This window comes from Ipomoea triloba, chromosome 7, assembly GCF_003576645.1.
Source record: "Ipomoea triloba cultivar NCNSP0323 chromosome 7, ASM357664v1".
NCBI lineage: Eukaryota > Viridiplantae > Streptophyta > Magnoliopsida > Solanales > Convolvulaceae > Ipomoea > Ipomoea triloba.
The window spans coordinates 18,374,451-18,395,660 of NC_044922.1; the positions used below are offsets into that span (position 1 = coordinate 18,374,451).

At 32.1% G+C, this 21,210-nt stretch overlaps 1 protein-coding gene across 1 annotated transcript; it reads right to left on the minus strand.

Annotated features, from left to right (window-relative positions):
• Positions 1–14,025: 14,025 nt before the first annotated feature.
• On the minus strand, positions 14,026–15,358 carry LOC116024268 (F-box/FBD/LRR-repeat protein At1g13570-like). The gene is made up of 4 exons (XM_031265157.1): positions 15,242–15,358; positions 14,726–15,154; positions 14,450–14,617; positions 14,026–14,364 (listed from the first exon to the last, which is right to left on the minus strand). Exons 1-4 carry the CDS (start codon positions 15,356–15,358, stop codon positions 14,026–14,028), a joined length of 1,053 nt encoding a protein of 350 aa, XP_031121017.1.
• Between the last annotated feature and the right edge of the window lie 5,852 nt (positions 15,359–21,210).

Consider the following 21,210-nt stretch of genomic DNA (forward strand, 5'->3'; position numbering starts at 1 on the left):
TATTCAAATGAATGTAAAACCATGAAATGTTAAGATTTAAAAAAAAATTACACAAATTTAAAATTTGAAATATTTAATGTCCAAAAACATAAAATGTCTCTGATTTCAACAGGAAAATATTTTATTAATTGCTTCTCAACTTTCACATCCATCTCTTAACATATCCATTATCCTTTGCATCACATTGCTTATTAGGCTCCAAATATCTGCATTTATAATTAAAGAATCAAGAGAGCTAGAAATATAAGATTTCAAATATAAAAGAATAGTTAAAAAATCAATTAAAAAAGAATAGTTAATACTTAGAATAAAAGTTGTAGTTATTTGACAAATTAGCTTACCTTTCGACAATTGAAGCTACCAACAATTAACCCCAGCGCTTGTGATTGTAAAATATAAGAACCTACAATGAAGGTAACCAAAAAAATNAAATATTTAATGTCCAAAAACATAAAATGTCTCTGATTTCAACAGGAAAATATTTTATTAATTGCTTCTCAACTTTCACATCCATCTCTTAACATATCCATTATCCTTTGCATCACATTGCTTATTAGGCTCCAAATATCTGCATTTATAATTAAAGAATCAAGAGAGCTAGAAATATAAGATTTCAAATATAAAAGAATAGTTAAAAAATCAATTAAAAAAGAATAGTTAATACTTAGAATAAAAGTTGTAGTTATTTGACAAATTAGCTTACCTTTCGACAATTGAAGCTACCAACAATTAACCCCAGCGCTTGTGATTGTAAAATATAAGAACCTACAATGAAGGTAACCAAAAAAATTTAAAAAAAAATAAAATAAAGATAAGATAAGAACAATAAAAAAGCAGTATATATGTCACATTTTTATGGAGAAGGGTGGTTCTTCCTATGCACATTTGACAAATTTGCTTACCTTTCGACAATTGAAGCTACCAACAATTAACCCCAGCGCTTGTGATTGTAAAATATAAGAACCTACAATGAAGGTAACCAAACAAATAAAAAAAAAAAAGATAAGATAAGAACAGTAAAAAAAGCAGTAAATATGTCACCTTTTTATGGAGAAGGGTGGTTCTTCCTATGTACATTAATGTTTTCACAAACGAAAAAAACATAACTAAGAGAGATTAAAATTGGTGGTGGTGGTGGACTGAGTTTCTTCTTGTATTTATAGCCATAAAGAGAAAGTGGACTGAGTTTCTTCTTGTATTTATAGCCATAAAGAGAAAGATGCAGAGCTATTATTGTTAATTGATAGCCATAAAGAGAAAGATGCAGAGCTATTATTGTTAATTGGTAATAATTGGTAATTGGTAATTGGTAATTTATTGTTAATTGGTAATAATTGGTAATTGGTAATTGGTAATTCATTTGATTACCATTCATATGTTTTGACCATTAACATAATAATAACATATCTTTTGGTAATAATTGTGACCATTAACATAATAATAACATATCTTTTGGTAATAATTGTTACTTTGGTAATAAATAAATGGCATTGTAAACAAATAGGTATTGGAATATAATATATATGGAATTCAATTATAATTAATAGAATTCCATACAATTATAACTAATATATTTTTATATATTATTATATAGATATAGATATAGATATAGATTCTTATTCTACCATAATAAATAAATAAATAAATATATGTCATAAACATTTGTCAGTGGTATTACATTAATGCATGTATATATATATATATTAATCTATATGAAATACAAATATATTATCATAATAATTAATTACCATAAACAATTTTAAGTGGTATTACATTAATGCACGTATATGTATTAATCTATAAAATATAAATATACTATCATAATAATTAATTACCATAAACATTTTTCAGTGGTATTACAATAATGCACGTATATGTATTAATCTATAAAATACAAATATACTATCATAATAATTACCATAATTACTAATAAGGAATTACCATAATTACTAATAACTAATTACCAATCTATACTATATATAATATATTATGATTACCATAATTACTAATATTATAATAGAATAATATTAATTAATTATAATTAGAATAATAATAACCATATTACTAAAATGCCCCTACGTTTGGGCGGGAAATTTTGGAGGAGGATAATGTTTTTATATATAGTATAGATATAGATTATAAAATCCTACATAATGATTTTAGTATTACACGGGACACAATAATTACCATAAATAATGTTTAATGATGGTTAATTTGTATTCATCTTTGTTAATTTTTAAGTCAATTATAAAATCTTCTATCATGTGTAATTGTATTTGTGATCAAGTACTTTATAGTTCGTTTGGACATGTTTGACAATGACATTTGAGATGATGTACCATTTTTTGCGTCTGACATCTCTGTTATTTATTATTATTTTTAAAAAAATCATATTTATTTTTTTTCTTCACTCCTATTTTCTCTTTCCTAATCACACTTACAAAAACTCATCAATAACCGTGAAATATCTCCATTATTAAGGATGCTCTAATGGTGTTATCCATGCGAATAAAATCATAATTATTTGTTGTGTACAAAACTCTTTAGTGATGCACCTTATTATGAACTTTAATGCACAAATTTTATTTTTACAATGCACTCTTTGATATACGATGCATAACACTTTTCTAAATATGGCATTATCCTTCAATAAGCCTCATGTATAAAAAAAAAACCCTAGCCATCTATCGCATATTACAGATCCAAACAAATATGGTAATAAATATAAAAAATTATGGTAGGATGCAAAAGTGGATATCGAATGCAGCCCCACCCCCTTCCATATTACCAGAATATGCTTTATTTTAACTTTTTTAAGAATGAATTTGTTTTTATCATTTAATGGTGTTATCCATGCTAATAAAATTATAATTGTTTGTTGTGTACAAAACTCTTTAATGATGCACCTTATTATGAACTATAATGCACAAATTTTATTTATGCACCCGGGTTCTTATAAGTTTAAATTATGAAAACTCGTGAAATTGGTATGTGAATTCTAGGGGTTGCTATATTGTCAAGGAAGGATATAGGGAAATGATAGGGGAATTTGATACTCGGGGTCCCCTAAGTGAATCGGAGGACCTTTCTTTGGAGAGCTATGCTTAATGTGTTCCCCACTACCACAAATTTATATCAAAAGAGAGTAGAGGCTAGGTGAGCTTTTCTTTAAAAAAAAAAACATATTTCCATCATGGTTGGGTGCTCTTTAGTTCTCACTTGAGCCTGTTGTTAAAAAAATTATTATGTATATATATAAAATATAAATAAAATTTAATAAGAACCGAGTTGTTAGTTATTAATTGAAATGGAAATTGTGTTGGTAATATAAATTGTATCAAGTGTTTGTTCTTTGTGTTATTTCTTTACAATTGAAAATGTTTAAAACTGCAAGATCTCCTAATTTATGCTAATATCTTTTTCAAGAGTATTAACAACTAATTCTTAAGTTAATTAATAAGAACCTCTTCTAAATTAACTTAGAGATAGCATTAAAGATTTGTGAGTTGCATTGAATGATTTGACTTTAACACAGAACGCCGAAAATCAATGTCATCACATCTCTAGAGTTGTATGCTACTCCTCTAAATCAGATCATGTGGTAATCTAAAAATGCAAAGGAAATCTCTATCTCAAATACATGCATCAAACATGAATTTAATAAGCTACCAATTACTAATTTAAGAATAATGAAGAATATACTCACATGGACAGCTCAGTTGGTCACATGAGTGAAATTTGGGAAAAAAATAATAATGAACATGATTGAATCAAAAAGATAAACAAAGGTATCGGTCAAATATAGATATTAAGCATAAAGTCTCATTAACTAAATTGGAAAAAATGCAATAAAATTCTTAGATATAAACAATTTCAGCTTTTGGAGATGCACGGTGGAAACGCAATAGCTTCTGCACAATTTCTATCTCATTGTAGTTGTAGGCAATCCCTTCGGGGCGTACAATGATGACCTTCTCAAGAGATGGAAAGCAAGCTAGTATCCCCTTGATGAAAAGCATTTCAGACCACATCCCTTCAAATCTTTCAAGCTTTAAAGTATGAAACATTTTGTGCGTTTGAGCCACACTAGGAAGTTTCTCCAAAAATTTCAAAATATTATCCTCACCATTGTACTTCAAAAATGGAATTAAAAAAAAAAGGAAAAACAACTCATTTAATTAGTCATTAACACACCATCTCACATGAGGAAAGAAAAAACAATAATGGAAAGCATATGCATAATTCATTCATGTAAACGATGATTACCCAAAATTGCATATCAAGTTTGCATAACTCTGGGCATATTTGCAGCAAATCAATGAGCGCAGAGCATGCACCATCATCTGGAAAAAAAATAAGTGATAACTTAAGGTATTCTACATTTAGCACAGGTGGTTGTGGTCCTCTGGCTCTAACTTCCTTAACAAAATCCTTGGAAATCAAAGGAAACAAAGTTGGATTAATTTCTAAAAGTATTGTAAATAAATAAAAATTTGTATAAGAAAAAAAAAAGTACGACTAACATACCTCAAGAGAACAATTCAATTCAATGGTACGTACAGATCTCAAGTCCAAGTAAACCGGTAGAAAAGCATCAACCTCATAGTCATGACCTTCACAACAAGTGATTGAAAAACTACAAAGCTTTGGTGCAGTAATGTTACAATAAAATGTGTGTGTACATAACATAAATGACAGATTCTTGAGCATAGGAACTTTAGCAGCACAATCTTGAAGATATGTAGAACCAAAATCAACACTTTCAAAAGAAAGTGAAGAGACATTGGGTAATATGCAAGGGGCATTTATTGGTCCGAAAGTGACTCCGACAAGATGCAACCTCTTGAGTGTTATGCATGAAAACATGCAATCCGGCAGCCTATATGGATCCGACTCAAAACCAATGTAGATTTCTTCAACACCATTTCGTGTAGCAAAGAGTAACCATTGATCGAAGTCAAACAACCAAGACCTGGATGTTGCATGTGTTGAGAAATCATCCAACTCAAAGACAAATTTTCTAATAGGCCCACTATGCTGCAGAAGAACTTTGTTGATTACATACAAACTAGGTGATAATAAGTCGTTGTAACTGTTGTGATATTTTTTCCAAATGTAAAAAAAGAAGCGAGAATCAAAGTTGAGATATGTAAGACTGAACCAAATGTTTCTCCAAGTGGTAGACAAAACAGAAGTTCTAGCAGCTTCTTCAATTGGCAAGTATCCCAAAATTTTGTCAAGTATTTCCACCGGAAGTTCACTGATTCGATCTCTCCCATCCAAAATAAATCTAGATAACTTAACACGTTCAAATTAAAGAGAAATAAAATTTAAATTAAAACATAATCCTAATGTGGGTTAACTTTGCAATAGTAGTTAAGGTGCAAGTCTCAAGAAGATGCCAAGTATATATGAATATGAACATCGTACTTGGAGTTTGCAATAAGTAAACCGTAACTTAATTGACTAAATATATATCACACATTACACATGCCTATTTTTTCACTATTTGTGCTCTTCACTAGGAACTAACAACCAAGAAAAAATTCTTCACCATATATGCAAGATGGAAAATTAACGGAAAGCCTATACTAACCCAGTGGAAGAAACTGAGCAACACGTAGTGATGTAGAATAGAGTGCGCAACGAATATTAACAAAGTTCTATTGATGAAGCAGAAAGAAATTTACAACTTATGTTTAATACATTCTAATTATATCTAATAGAGGAATTTTTGTTCTTAGTCTTTTAAACGTTATTTGCTAGTCGTTTTAGTCCTTGAACTTTTGCCATTACAATATACCCCGTAACTTTACAAATAAGTTTTTAGTTTTAGTCCTCCTTGGAGCGGTAGAGCTAAACACGGTTAGGGTTTTACTTAATATATAGGTATTTTAGTAATTTCTTTTGTTTCTTCTTTATAACCTTCTTTAGTTTTCATATTTTATTTGCAAAATAGTGAAGTTGGGGCAGGGGGACAAGGAAGATATACTTCAATTTATGAGGAACATTTTAGGAAACGAGGTTGCAAATTCTCTATTGGAGATGGCAATGCAACGGAGACTATACTCCTCGTCTCCATCCTCGCTATCCCGTGGCCAGCAGGGAAATCAAAAAATTCCCCGTTGGGGGGAATTAGGCAGGGAAGGGGAATCCACATCCCTGTCAACCCCCAATTCAAAGCTTTATGAATATAAATTAAAATTAATATATTACCCGTGGTTGCCTATTACGCTTCTTTCGAATCATTGGTGGAGTGAAAGAAAACCACAATCCTGATATCCTGAAAATTTTAATCTGTCATTAATTTCTGCAAGAATTGCTAGCTTCTCTCTATTTCAATGAAATTTATCAAATAGAGTCACTATATATAAAAAGTAAAGTCTGTCATAGGAAAATTGAAGGTATACATTAAAGTATGTATAGTTTGATGAACATTCTTCATGCAAATCCAGAATATGAACTCATTAGTATGAACAATCTGTTACAGGTGAATTGAACGTACAAGAATTTAGATGTTTTAAATTCTGCAGATTAAAATATTAAAGCCTTAAAAGGCTTAAAAGGTCATACCTGTTCTGGTGTCTGCCGGAGTGGGCGAGTCGGCGAGAGAATGGCACGCGGGTCTGAGGTCGCAGGGTGAGCAGATTGGGGATGCTTGGTATAATTAGGGTTTAGGGTTTAGGAAATATAAGGGCATTTTGTTAACGGAAACTTGTCTTCTGTTTTAGTTTTTATTCTCTAGTTATTATTTTTCGTGTGTTCTGTTTAGAAAACTTGTTTATTAACAGTTATTCTTTTAGATTAATGTTATAAAATGAACACTTCGAGTGCTTTCTAGATTTTAAAATTTAAAATATTTCAAGATATGAGATGGTATAAATTGAATAAATATTATTTTGCTTTTAAATCTAATACTCCCTCCGTCCCATTTTGGTTGTCTGGTTCGTTTAACGACGCTTGACTGAAGTTATTTTTAATCCAATTTTTCATAATATTAAGTTTAGTATTAATATATAAAATTTATATATTTAGAAACTACATCAAAAGTACTATTAAACACAAAAAAATTAAATTTAAAAATAATAAAAAATTACTAAAGAAAATAAGCAATGAAGAAAGAGTTGGTTTGACCAATGAATAGTAAATAGGACAGGTAAAATGGGACGGAGGGAGTATATGTAAAACTTTTACATTTGGTATTCAAACCAAATTTATATTTGTATATAACATAACTAAAAATATATGCGAACCAATAAACTATTAAGTTCATATAAAATTTAGTTTAGATTATAATATTTTTGAATATATTCATTCCCACATTTAATTTTTAGTTTGAATTTAATATATGTGAAATTTCAATATCCGATATGCGGATCAAACCTGTATTACGATATAACATAACTAAAAATATTTGAACCAATAATCAGAGTTCAATCAAAATCTAAAACATGGTATAGAATTCAATTTTTAATTAGGATAATGTGAGTAATGTCTAACTTTAAGCGTAAACAAATAAGTTATGTTTAAATAAGTAATGCAAGTAGAAAAGCTAAGATAGAAGATAGTGATACGTAAAAGAAGATGATAATGAATGTAATAGTAGTAATAAATAAATATGTAAGTATATAATGGTGAGAATGTGGTTATAGTGTCATATAGTCGAATAGATGATAGATGATTTGTTTTTTGTTTAGAAAACATTTTTTAAATGTTTTTCAATTTTCTAGAAAACTATAAATTGTTTAATGTTTTAAAAATTAAAAACTGTGCTAGTAAACGTGTTTTCTGTTTCCTGTTCTCCAATTTTTCAATTTTCTAGAAAACTAGAAAAATTTTTCAGTTAGTAAACGGGTTCTTAAGATTCTATGTTTGGTTTAGATTATGTAATTTTCTCAGAAACTATAATATAATTAAGGGAATATGAGGTATCCTCTATTTTTCTTAAGTACTTTCATATTTCCTTGTCTTATTATTAATATTCTTAATTCAATATATTGGTTTTTCTCTCCCCTCAAGATATACCGTAGGTGTTTGACAAATAATTGTTAGTTGATTGGGTTAGTGCGTTTGACTAGCTTATAGCATTAGCTTATTGCAGGAGAGAGATGTTTTATAAATTAGTTGTTAGTTGATTACATGCAAACTGACCTTTAAGAGTATAATTTATTTTCTCAAAGAGCTTATTGAAAAAACTATTTAAGCAGCTTTTTGAATTTTAACATTTTGGAGCAATAAACTTATGGTTGTCAACGCGGCCCGCCCCATCGCAGACTTTTTATTTTGCGGGCCGGCCTGAGAAGCCAGCGGGCCGAGAGGTACATAGCTCGAGCCCGTCCCATGCGTGTTTGCGGGCTTCTCGGGTCAATAATAATTTTTTTTTAAAAATGAAAATCCACCTCCCAGTCCCCCTAAGGACCATGAGTCCCTTACAATCTTACATTACAAAATTAAAATAACAAAATTTATTCAGATGATAACTTCACAAATATAATCACAACCAAAAGGTATGAATTAATTTATATGAAACATTGAAATCGGTAAGCGGTGGAGACGTGGAGTGGCGACCTGCGACGACGGCGGTGGCGTGACTGGCAGAGGAGCAGTCGAGCATATTCGCAGCATGCGGTGGAGACGTGCTGCAGAGTTGCATGGTGGCGTGATGTCTGGAGCAAACGGGAGTGCGATGGCGGTGGCGTGAACTCTGGGTGTGACGGCGGTGGCCTGAGATCTGGAGTGCGACGGCAGTGGCGTGAGCTCTGGGTGCGACAGCGGTGAAGTGAGTTTTGGTCCAGATTTAACGGATGTTAAACGCAAAAAATAAACGTAGGACCAAATTGGTTAAATTTTTCAAAATCGAGGGACTTAATTGGTCACGAAAAATTGTTGAGGACCAAATTGGTAATTTCACAATAGTCGAGTGACCATTTTGATAATAAACTCTAATTAAAATAATGGAGAAGCGAGACAACCAAATTCAAATACTTTTTAGAAATACCATATATTTGGTTGAAAAAAAAAATTAAAAACTTACCAGCTTATTTTTGAAACGTTACCTAAAATAACTTTTCAAAATAAATTCTTATTTTAAACTACTAACTTATTTTGAAAACATTACCAAACAAAACTAAAACTTTATTAGTAACTTAAAATAAGCTATATCCTCGTAAATAAGCTCTACCTTACCAAATAGAGTTAGGGTTTACGGCGCTGTATTTTAGTCCATCTCTAACGCTTAGAGGCTTTTCAAAAATTTCTCATACGCGCCGCCGTACGATTCTTCTCTGTGATACATGGGGCTACAGGTTTAATTTGTCTGCGTGTATGTATGTATTATAACTAGAAAAGTTTTTGTCTCCGATCCTCCGGTGCTTATTTCTGCAAAAACGTAGAGGCTTTAGGAATTTCGTAAGTTCATCAAATATATTTTTGTTTCGTATCCAATGGCTTGTTGTTGTTGTCGAAGAAAATCAGAATAAAATGCAAGAAGGGATATTATAAGTCAGCTGCCAGGAGATGTTAAGGATAAAATTTTAGAGTGTTTGCCCACTCGAGACGCTGCTAGGGTGGAGGGATGTTTGGTTGCAGCACGGGCGGGGGCGGCTTGTGTTTGATAATTCCTTCTTCTTTAAATTTGCCCAAAAATACATAGGCTACAAACGCATGGCAAACATAATAGATCGCATTATCATGCACCGTGCTGCACCGGTTAAGAAATTTACCCTATTTGACTCCGAGTCAGGTCTTATGCTGAGTCAGTGTGATTTAGACAGGTGGTGTCTTTTTCTATCGAGAAATGGGGTTGAGTAACTTAGCATTGCTTTAGTTGCTACGGGAATAAAATATGATCTGCCATTTTGCATACTCTCCTGTCCTACAATTAGGCATCTGAACCTTGAAGGTTTCCTTATTAGTTTCCCGCGTAATGCTCGTTGTATATTTCCTGGTGTCACCTTATTACGGTTCAAGAATGTGGAGTTTATGCGTAATGATAATGGAATTGTGTCATGTATTATTCCTAATCTTGAGAAGCTGTCTTTCCGTGGTTCTTGTGGAGGGATCAATAATTTTGAGATCAGTTCTCCAAAACTTGAAAGCTTCTCTGCTGTTGATGTAGTGTATGTGTTTGAACCGAGATGGCTTACGTTTAATTTGAAAGCAATAAAGACACTTTGTTTGTCTGGCCTCTTATTGTCGGTGAGAATTTGGACTTCATATTATCTTAATGCAAAAGGATGTGTATGTAATACACACATCCATTATTTATACACACTGATTTAGTTTTTTTGGTTGTTTATTATGTTTTTGAAGCGTAAACCTGTTGCAGAAGCGGTACCGACATTCCCAACTGCAGTAAATCTGCAAGTAATGAAGCTGTATGAATTAAGTTTTGGTTGTGGGAAGCAGCTCACTCTTGCTATGAAATTGATTCAAAAATGTCCCAATCTATGTGAATTGGGGATTATGGCAGAAGAGGTTGAGTATATATTCTTTGCAATCATGCATGAATCTTCTGTTTTTTTTTTTTTTTTTTTTTTTTTTTTTTTTTTTTTTTNGTTTCTTATAAGTTCAATGCAATGATGTTTAAATTTGATTATAAGTTTGTATACTTTGACTATTGATTATGTTTTTGGATTTTTATTGGGTAAGTCAGCAGATGAGAGTGATATGATTATGGAGTAAAAATATATTTTACTTTGGTTATAAGAGAATTATTCTTCAAGTTTGAGGAAAATGAATTTATTGTTTTCTTTTTTATTTTACATATATTTTGGGAGAAAAGATACAACGTAAGTTCCTATATTGCCTTCAAATGCTTTTATTAGATAAGGGCATTTGAGATTTTGCACTAATTATTTTTGACAATTTATTTTATTTCTTTCTAACCAAATAATGAAATCAATATTTTGAGAAATTTGTTTTCCAAGAAATTCATCAATTCTTTTTCACAAATCAAACTAAGTTGGAGAGGTAAAGTATAGAATTCTGTACATAACATATGATTGGGACTTCTTTCAATTAATCCAAAAATACAAAGGTCATATCATTACTTGTGTGATGCTATCTTTAAGAAAAATGTGTTGGATTGCATATTGTATTACTATATGTCGTGCAGTCACTTATATTACTCACTATTTGTGGAATAGTAATATTTTTTCTTTTCTAAAGACATGGGCTTCTTTGTGGGAATGATTATTGGGATAACTAGAGTCAGATTTTCACAAGTAACAATTTCCTATGCCTCTCTGATATATCCGAATTGTTAAACATACGGAGAAATACCTAGAACATCGGGTGGTTTACAAAAAAAAAAAAAAAAAAAAAAAAAAAAAAAAGAAANAAAGAAAGAAAGAAAGAAAAAAGACATGAGAAATAGTTATGGGCGCTCCTAGGGGTGTCAAGGGGTGTAATATACTTAATTATATTACATATATTACACATTAATAAAGAATAATGTGTTATTGAAATGTTTGGAGGATCTTCTTTGCATCTCTCAAGCCTACTAATTAATTCCTTGAACTCTTTGACCTTTAATTTGAAATTTCACTCATATATATGTTTAAGACTTAACTTACTTTTAATTAGATTTGTCAATGTAGGCTAGGGGCAAGCGAAGAAAAACGCTCAACGCACGCACCTTGCCCACCAATAATTTAAAATAAAATAAAATAAACAAAAAATTTAACAATTAGAGCAAAGCAAGCCATCCACCCGAACACAAATATAATGTGAAACAAATGATGAAATAAGTATAACCAACAACATCAATACATAATAATACACTTATATATGCAAAAATTGAGTCAACCACAAGAAAATTGGAAACAAATATATAAAGGTTAATAACAAACTCTAACAAAGTAAGGAAATCTCGTACTTTTGCCATAAGGTGTGACTGCTCAATAAAGCTGAATCTACGTCAAACGATGGCGTTGGCAAAGTTGTTTCGGTGTTATTGTTGGTTGTTTGTGAGGGTGAGGGAAATGGCAAGGTAGAAATGGATGGATGGTGGGAGGGAGAGAGGTGAGGCTATGGAATTGGCATTTAGGGTTTGTATTATTTACTATCTATTGCATTCGAGATTAAGGCTGGTGAATTAGAGAATTTACAATTTTTTTATATAAATAAAATGGCAAGCTAGCGTGCCTCTTAGCCGGGCTAGCACATGTAGCTTACTTTTGGCGGATCTCAAAATTCCAAATCTACACTTACCTTATTACGTAGCAGGGTAAGTCGATCCAATAGGTTAGACTTGTTTTTATAGTATTTCGATCATTTATTAATTAAATAATTACTTACATATTTGATGAGAATGCTGTTATTTAAAAAAAAAATTGCATCCCTTTATTTCTTTAAATATTATTTAATTTATAAAAAACTTGAAATCTTTATATGTAATCTTCATTTCAATTCTATGGATACCTTATTTGGGAAAATCTTAGGGGTTTCTGACAATTAGTTGTTAAGTCATAGCCAATTATGTTTATTGTTTGTTTGTGCATTAGGAGATGCACGAGGGAAGCACACCAACTCCTTTACGATCTTGATCCCCATTAAAGAATAATTTGTTATTAAAGAACAAACAAATGCGGCCCATGTTGCAACCAAACATTCTTCCAAAGGGTTGAGAGAATGGCCATTCTGGCAGCATATTGGGTGGGCAAGCACTCCAAAATTCTTTATTTTAGCTCTATTGGCAGTTCACTTATCAAATCCCTTCTTTCATGTTGTGTGGTTTCCATTCGACGACGAGTAGCCATTAAATTAAATTGGGATCGGAGTAATTATGAGGCTCTCATAAACAATATCCTCTTGCTCTCAACCAAATAATTTGATTCGGACTTCTTTGAATGCGTCCGAAAATACGAAAGTGAGAGATCCAAACGTGTCGTGAACATCATAAACAATATTCTACTCTTGCTCCATGAGGGACTTGCCAAGAAATTTACTCTATGCATCGAGAGCGAGACTAAGCTGATGCCATGGTTGCTATGCAATTGCTTCGCAAATCGCCCAACCTATGTGAATTGTATTTTAATGTAGAATGGCAGGTTGAGTTTATATTTGACAATCATGCTTCTTAATTTTTATTTTTATTTTTTGTTTTTGTTTTTGTTTTCATTGCTTCGTTTGAATTTCCTCATGATGTTTTTCATTTCGTGTTGAGTTGTAGACGAGACAGGATGACAAAGAAGTTGCAAGAAGGCTTTTGGAGGATCGGACCATGGCTTTAATTTATTGATCAGGAAATGATTATGCTTAAAATGTAAAGATAGAATGTTTTAGAGGATCTGCACTTGAAGTCCTTTTCTTAAAGTCGGTACTCTCCAAATGCCCTACATTTAGAGTTAAAGAAATACGAATCGAACACAAGATGCACATGCCACAACCATACATCCTTGGAGCGGGTTGTGAGCAAAACAACTCTGATCTGCAAGTCAGGTAGCACTCGGGTTGGCAACCGTTCCAAATTAGGAAGAACAAGGTAGGGTTCAAAAAAGTAGATTGAACAGTTATAGTTTTTATGTTTATTTTTAAAAAAAAATTATAATTTAAGACTGAAATGTCCTTATATTTTAGGATATTTAAACTATTTTGATGATAAAGGACCAAAAATGGTCATGCCACAATAATACTAGACCAAATTAAAGTGAATATTCATAAAAAAGGACTGTGTATTGCCACTTATAAATTTAGGACCAAAAATATAATTAACTGTTGTTTAATTTATAAGAATTTGAAATCTTTAGGAAATAAGCTAAGAATCCTCATAATTAATGTCAATAGGTTAAGAAAGGAAGCCCATAATTTTTTTTTTTTAAATTACACAAACACTTCATTAACTAGCAATGTCTATCTTTCAAAAAAAAAAAAAAAAAAAAAAACTAGCAATGTCTAAGTTCAAACACAAGAATACAAGACAAAGGGTTTTTAGCGCGCCACTCTGCATGCACGGTCAAACATAACAACCAATTCTCTAGTTAAGACGTAAGTAACTCGATTCGCATGTCATTATGCAGCAAATTAGTATTCATCTATGACATTATAACCAACAAGGTTATACGTAGACTCGTGCTCCAGGAAGACAAGTTGTGCATTAGGAGATGCACGAGGGAAGCACGCCAACTCTCTTAGGATATTCATCCCCATTAAGGCATCTATTATACTCCATGCAGGGTGAATAACAACTCTCTCCAATGCAGGGCATTTGGAGAAGACTGACTTTATAAAGAGAACTTCAAGCCTAGATCCATTAAACCCGTCAATCTTTACTGTTTTAAGCATCTTCATATCCTGATTAATAAAGTAATGGTCTGGATCCTCCAAATGATTCAAAGTATCTTCTTCATATTGGGCCCTTGCCTACAACTCAAAAAGAAACGAAAAACACGTACCATGAGCGAACTCGAAAGAAACACCATGATTGCTAAAAATAAAATCGGGGTACCATTGCTGCCCCAATACCCAATTCACATAGGTTGGGAGATTTTTGAAGCAATGTCATAGCAGTGCTGATCTGCAGCTCACAACTAAAACTCAAATCATGCAGTTCCATTACTTGCAGATTTATTGCAGTCGTCGAAGAATTAAGCACGGCTGTTACAATATCTCTACGCTACAAAAAGATCAGAGCAACGTACAATAGATAAAACAAATTAATTAGCCCAGGCCAGACAACAACTTTAACATTATATTATAAAAGCTAAGCAAGATAGATTCTTACCCACAAGAAACTGCCTCCAGATAAGCAAAGAGTCTTAATTCTATTCAATTGAACTGCAAACCATGTCGGTTCAAACCCAGAATAACCACTAATGTGACACAAGCTTTCAAGTTTCGGAGCAATGATCTGAAATTTATCCATCCCCTCACAATCTCCAAGGAAAGCCAGCTTCTCAAGATTAGGAATAGTAGAGGCAACTCCATTAAGCTCAACGCTATCGAAAACTAATGAAGTTACTCCGGGGAATATACAGGGAGCATTTGCTGGGAAATCTACAATGAGACTATCGAGTTTCAGCCGCTTAATTGTGTGGCACGAGAATATACAAATTGGCAGCTTAAACATACTTCGAAGAACAAACAAATGCAAGGTGAGTTCTTCAATACCATTTCTTGATAGAAAACTACACCACCGCTCTACATCAGACTGCTGCAACACAGGCTTTATGTTGATGTTTAAAGTAAATTTCTTGACTGGTCACCCACGAAGCAAAAGAATATTATTGATTATGTTCACAGCACTTGTGGAGTTTTCAGCTACGTAATTTTGGATGCTTTGAAAGAAGTCCTGATCAAACACAAGCTGCCCATGCTGCAACCAAACATTCTTCCAGAGGGTTGAGAGCATGGCCATTCTGGCAACATCTCGGGTGGGCAAGCACTCCAAAATTCTTTGTTTTAGCTCTATTGGTAGTCCACTTATAAAATTCCTTCTTTCGTGTTGTGTGATTTCCATTCGACGACGAGTAGCCATTAAATTAAATTGGGAGTAGTGATGAGGAAGTATATATGTTTAATTTGTTTGGGGTCGTTCAAAATCAGATCAAAAGTTTAAACCATTCCATTCTTCAACCTGCAAGAAAAGGAAATTGGGAAGAAGAAAGAGATTAGCAATATGAACTCAAATCATATTCAAATATATTATATAACCTCAATTCAGACTACGAATGCAATCATTATTGCATAGACCATGGTCCACACAGCTATGTGGACCAAAAATAAAAAGTACATTATTTTTGTACTGAAGATACATTATTTTTGTACTGTAGGTACATTATTTTAGAGTACATTATTTTTGTACTGAAGGTACATTATTAAATAATGTACCTACAGTACAAAAATAATGTATCTTCAGTACAAAAATAATGTACTTTTTATTTTTGGTCCACACAGCTGTGTGGACCATGGCCATGCAATAATTTGCCCTACGAATGGGAATAGACCGAGGCGAACGAGCTTTAAAAAATTTAGCTTGGGCCTGTTATGAAAATCTAAGGTCTGGGCATAGGCCTAAGCTGTATGTAGACTTTTTGTTAGGTTCAAGCCTGAGCCTATAATTGGCTTAGCCATACTAATTAATATGTAGGCCATTAAAAAGGATTCAAAGTAAGTCTTGCTTTGAGCCTATTTAAAGCTTACATGTTAAGTCTTTTTAAAAACTTTAATAAGTATTTCTAAATAATTTAAGAAATATACCTAATACAAAACTAATACATAACTATATAAGTATATCACCACACTGAAAACATAATAGCATTAAGACATAACATAAAATAAAACAAGTCACGACTTCATGCTTGTTAACTTGTTTAGAAATTAAATACATTCAATTTTATTATTGTTTGTCATCTATATAATTTCATAAATAATTAACAATCAACTCACATAAATAAGTCACGACACATCATTAAATATTATAACAGTAACAACAATTAATAATCAATTAAACAATAAAAATATTTATAGTAGGATTAACGACAATGTTTATAGTTGAATCAAAATTTATATTGAGTTTTGGAGATGGAGGGTTAGAGTTTGGTAATTATATATACTTTGGGTTAATGGGTTATATTAGGTATATAATAGAATATATACTAAATATTTATATATATATATGAGAGTTCATGTGCGGCCTGCTTCTTATATGCGGCTATTAAAACGCACCACACCATGTACTAAAATGCACCAGTTCAATTCATGTAATATAGATACTAAAATTATCATAACACCCTCCACTTAATATACACGAACTGCAATTTCCTAAACACTAAGATTATATTACCACCGTTAGATTATTCCAATCGGACGACACAGATGCAGCCACACGATCGCATGGGAGCTCACGGTCGCATTTGAGCTACTTTATATATATATATATAGTTAGATCATATGAAATCACTTGTTTAGGTAAGATCGTGAGATCAGACCTTGTGCAACCATGTAATAATTTAATCGTCATTAAATTATTACCGTATGTTTGTTAAGTCACTATTATAAATCAATCAATTTACTACTACAAGTTCATTAACTTATTCTTGCAAGTTTATCAAATCACTACTGCATGTATACTGTACTGCCTCACTATTATATGAGTGTTATTTAAAATATTTGAATAAAACATTTTGAATGATATATTTTGTATACATTGAATTTATTATACAAAAATAAATAAAGAATAATGTGCCATTGAAATGTTTAGAGGATCTTCTTTGCATTATATTGTTCAAGCCATTGAAATGTGCCATTATACTTTGAACTTTAATTTGAAATTTCTAACATATATAATGTTAAGAATTAATTTACTTTTAACTAGAGTTATCGATGCACGCTAGAGGTGGATGAAGAAAAACCTCAACTCACCTTGTCAACAGATAATTTTTTAAAAAAGAAAATAAAATGAAAACTAAAAATTTAAAAATTAGAGCATAGCAAGCCATACCACCACAAATATAATGTGAAACAAATGAAATAAGTATAAGCAACAACATAAATACACAATACACTTATCTATGCCCAAAATAGAATCAACCACAAAAAATTGAAAACAAATACCAACAAAGCAAGAGAATATCTTACTTTAGCCATAAGGTGTCACTGCTCACCAAGGTTGAATCTACATCAAAGGGCAGCGCTGAAAATGTTGTTTTGATATTGTTGTTGGTTGTTTGCGAGGGAGATAGAGGGAAATAAATGGCAAGGAAGAAATGGGTAGACAGTGAGGGGGGAGAGGTGCGGCAATGGAATCGTGATTTAGCTAGGGTTTGTATTATTTACTATTTATTGCGTTCGCGATTAGGGCGGGTGAATTGGAGAATTAAAAAAATTCAAATAATAATGTCAGGCTAGCTCGCCCCTTAGCCGGGCTAGCCCATGTGCCTTACTTTTTGTCGGCTCTCGATTTTTCTAATCCACACCCTGCCGTATTATGCAACAGGGTAGGCCGGCCCAATAGGTTAGACTTATTTTTATAGTATTTCATTTAATCAAATCATTACTTGCATATTTGATGAGAATGTTAGGATTTAGGGTTTGTATTATTTACTATCTATTGCATCGGGATTAAGCTGGTGAATTAGAGAATTTACAAATTTTTAAAAAAAATAATAATGGCATAGCACGCCCCCTACATTATTATGTAACAGGGGCCCAATAGATTAGCTAGGCTTGTGTTTATAGTATTTCAATTAATCAAATCATTACCTGCATATTTAATGAGAATGCTTAAATTTTTTTAGAAAATATTTACATTTCTTCATTTCTTTGAATATCAATTAATTTATAAGAACTTGAAATCTTTAAGAAATAAGCTAATAATCCTCATAATTAATGTCACTAGGTTAAGAAACGAAGCCCATAACTTCTATTTTTTTAAAATTACACAAACACTTCATTAACTAGCAAAGTCTAAGTTCAGAACACAGAATACAAGACAAAAAGTTTTGGAGCGCACCACTCCGCATGCACTATCAAACATAACAACCAATTCCTTAGTTAAGACATGAGTAATTCGATTCGCATGTCATTATGCAGCAAATTAATCATCATCTACGACATTATAACCATCAAGGTTATACGTAAACATGTACTTCAAGAAGACAAGTTGTGCATTAGGAGATGCACGAGAGAAGCACGTCAACTCCCTTAGGATATCCATCCCCATTAAGGCATATATTATACTCCATGTATGGTGAATAACAACTCTCTCCAATGCAGGGCATTTAGAGAAAACTGACTTTACAAAAAGAACTTTAAGCCTAGATCCATTAAACCCGTCAATCTTCATTGTTCTAAGCATTTTCATATATCCTGATTAATAAAGTAATGGTTTCGATCCTCCAAATGATTGAAAGTATCTTCTTCATATTGGGCCCATGCCTACAACTCAACAAGAAACGAAAAACACCATGAGCGAACTCGAAAGAAACACCATGATTGCTAAAAATAAACTCGGTGTACCATTGCTGCCCCAATACCCAATTCACATAGGTTGGGAGATTTTTGAAGCAATGTCATAGCAGTGGCGATCTGCTGCTCACAACAAAAACTCAAATCATGCAATTCCATTACTTGCAGATTTATTGCAGTCTTAGAATTAAGCACGACTGCTGCTACATCTCCACGCTACAAATAAATATATAAAAGTTAATAACAAACACCAACAAAGTAAGAGAATCTCGTACTTTTTGCATAAGGTGTGACTGCTCATCAAAACCGAATCTACGTCAAACGACGGCGTTGGCAAAGTTGTTTCGGTGTTTTTGTTGGTTGTTTGTGAGGGTGAGGGAAATGGCAAGGTAGAAATGGATCGATGGTGAAAGGGGGAGAGAGGTGAGGCTATGGAATTGGGATTAAGGGTTTGTATTATTTATTATCTATTGCATCAGAGATTAAGGCTGGTGAATTAGAGAATTTACAATCTTTTTTTTTTCTAAATAATAATGGCAGGCTAGCTCGCATCTTAGAAGTGCTAGTTCATGTGGCTTACTTTTTGGCGGATCTCAAAATTCCAAATCTACACCTACCTTATTATGTAGCAGGGTAGGTCACCCCAATAGTTTAGGCTTGTTTTGATAGTATTTCGGTCATTTAATTAAATCATTACTTGCATATTTGATGAGAATAATACTGGTATTATTTTTAAAAAAAAATATTTGCAACCTTTCATTTCTTTGAATATTATTTAATTTATTAAAAACTTGAAATCTTTATATGTAATCTTCATTTCAATTCTATGGATGACTTATTTGGGAAACTCTTAGGGGTATTTGACAATTAGTTGTTTACTCATAGCCAATTATGTTTGTTGTTAGTTTGTGCATTATGAGATGCACAAGGGAACCACGCCACCTACTTTACGATCTTGATACCCATTAAGACATCCGTTATACTATATGGGTGAATAACAACTCTCTCCAATGCAGGACATTTGGAGAAGACCAACTTTATAAAAAGAATTTGAAGTCTACTAGATCCATTAAACCATTCAATCTTCATTGTACTGTTCTAAGCATCTTCATATCTTGAGTAACAAAGTAGCGGTCTTCTCCGCTCTCTACAACTCAACAAGAAATGAAAAACACCATGAGAGAACTCAAAAGAAACAAAGGAAAAAAATAATAATAATAAAGAATCATGATTGGTAAAAATAAACTCAACTGTGGCTGCCCCGACCCAATATCCAATTCACAGAAAATTATTGTGTGGACTGCGGTCCAAAATGACATCGTTGAATTTTATGAGTTAGAATAATGTACATTATGTGTTTGAATAATGAAACTTTTGGATAATATATAATCTACATTATGTGTTAGAATAATGTACATTATGAGTTAGAATAATGAAATTTATGGTAAGATAATGTACATTACGCGATAGAATAATGTACTTTATATGTTAAAATAATATACATTATGAATTGTAAAAATGTATATTGGATCGTGCCACACAGCTGTGTGGACCAAAGTCCACACAATAACTATTGCCAATTCACATAGGTTGGGAGATTTTTTAAGCAATTTCATAAAGAGCTAATGATATATATTTTTTTATACATTGATTTTACTATTCAAAAATAAATAAATTAAAGAATAATGTGTTATTGAAATGTTTGGAGGATCTTCTTTACATTGCTCAAGCTACTAGTTCGTTTTAATTTGAAATTTCTCTCATATATATGGTTAAGACTTAAAATACTTTTAATTAGAGTTGTCAATGCAGGGCTAATGTAGTCGAAGAAAAACCTCAGCGCACGCACCTTGCTTGCTGATATTTTTATAAAAATAAAAATAAAATGAACAAAAAATTTAACAATTAGAGCATAGCAAGCCACCCCAACAAAAATATACTGTGAAACAAATGAAATAAGTATAACCAACAACATCAATACATAATAATACACTTATATATGCCAAAAATTGAATCAATCACAAGAAATTGGAAATAAATATATAAAAGTTAATATAAACACCAACAAAGTAATAGAATCTCCTACTTTTGTCATTAGGTGTCACCGCTCATCAAAGCTGAAGCTACGTCAAACAACAGCGTTGGCAAAGCTATTTCGGTTTTATTGTTGGTTGTTTGTGGGAATGAGGAAAATGGCAAAGAAGAAATGGCCGGATAGATGGTGAGAGGAGAAGACGTGAGGCTATGGAATTGGGATTTAGGGTTTATATTATTTTCTATCTATTGCATCCAGGATTATGG

What these genes read in the sequence shown, in the direction of transcription:
- LOC116024268 (XM_031265157.1), bottom strand. Translation starts at nt 15,358, where the DNA reads ATGGCCATGCTCTCAACCCTCTGGAAGAATGTTTGGTTGCAGCATGGG. An exon ending in CTGAAAACTCCACAAGTGCT is followed by an intron (nt 15,155 to 15,241) that starts GTGAACATAATC and finishes CCTGTGTTGCAG; the next exon opens with CAGTCTGATGTAGAGCGGTG. An exon ending in CTGGAGGCAGTTTCTTGTGG is followed by an intron (nt 14,618 to 14,725) that starts GTAAGAATCTAT and finishes ATCTTTTTGTAG; the next exon opens with CGTAGAGATATTGTAACAGC.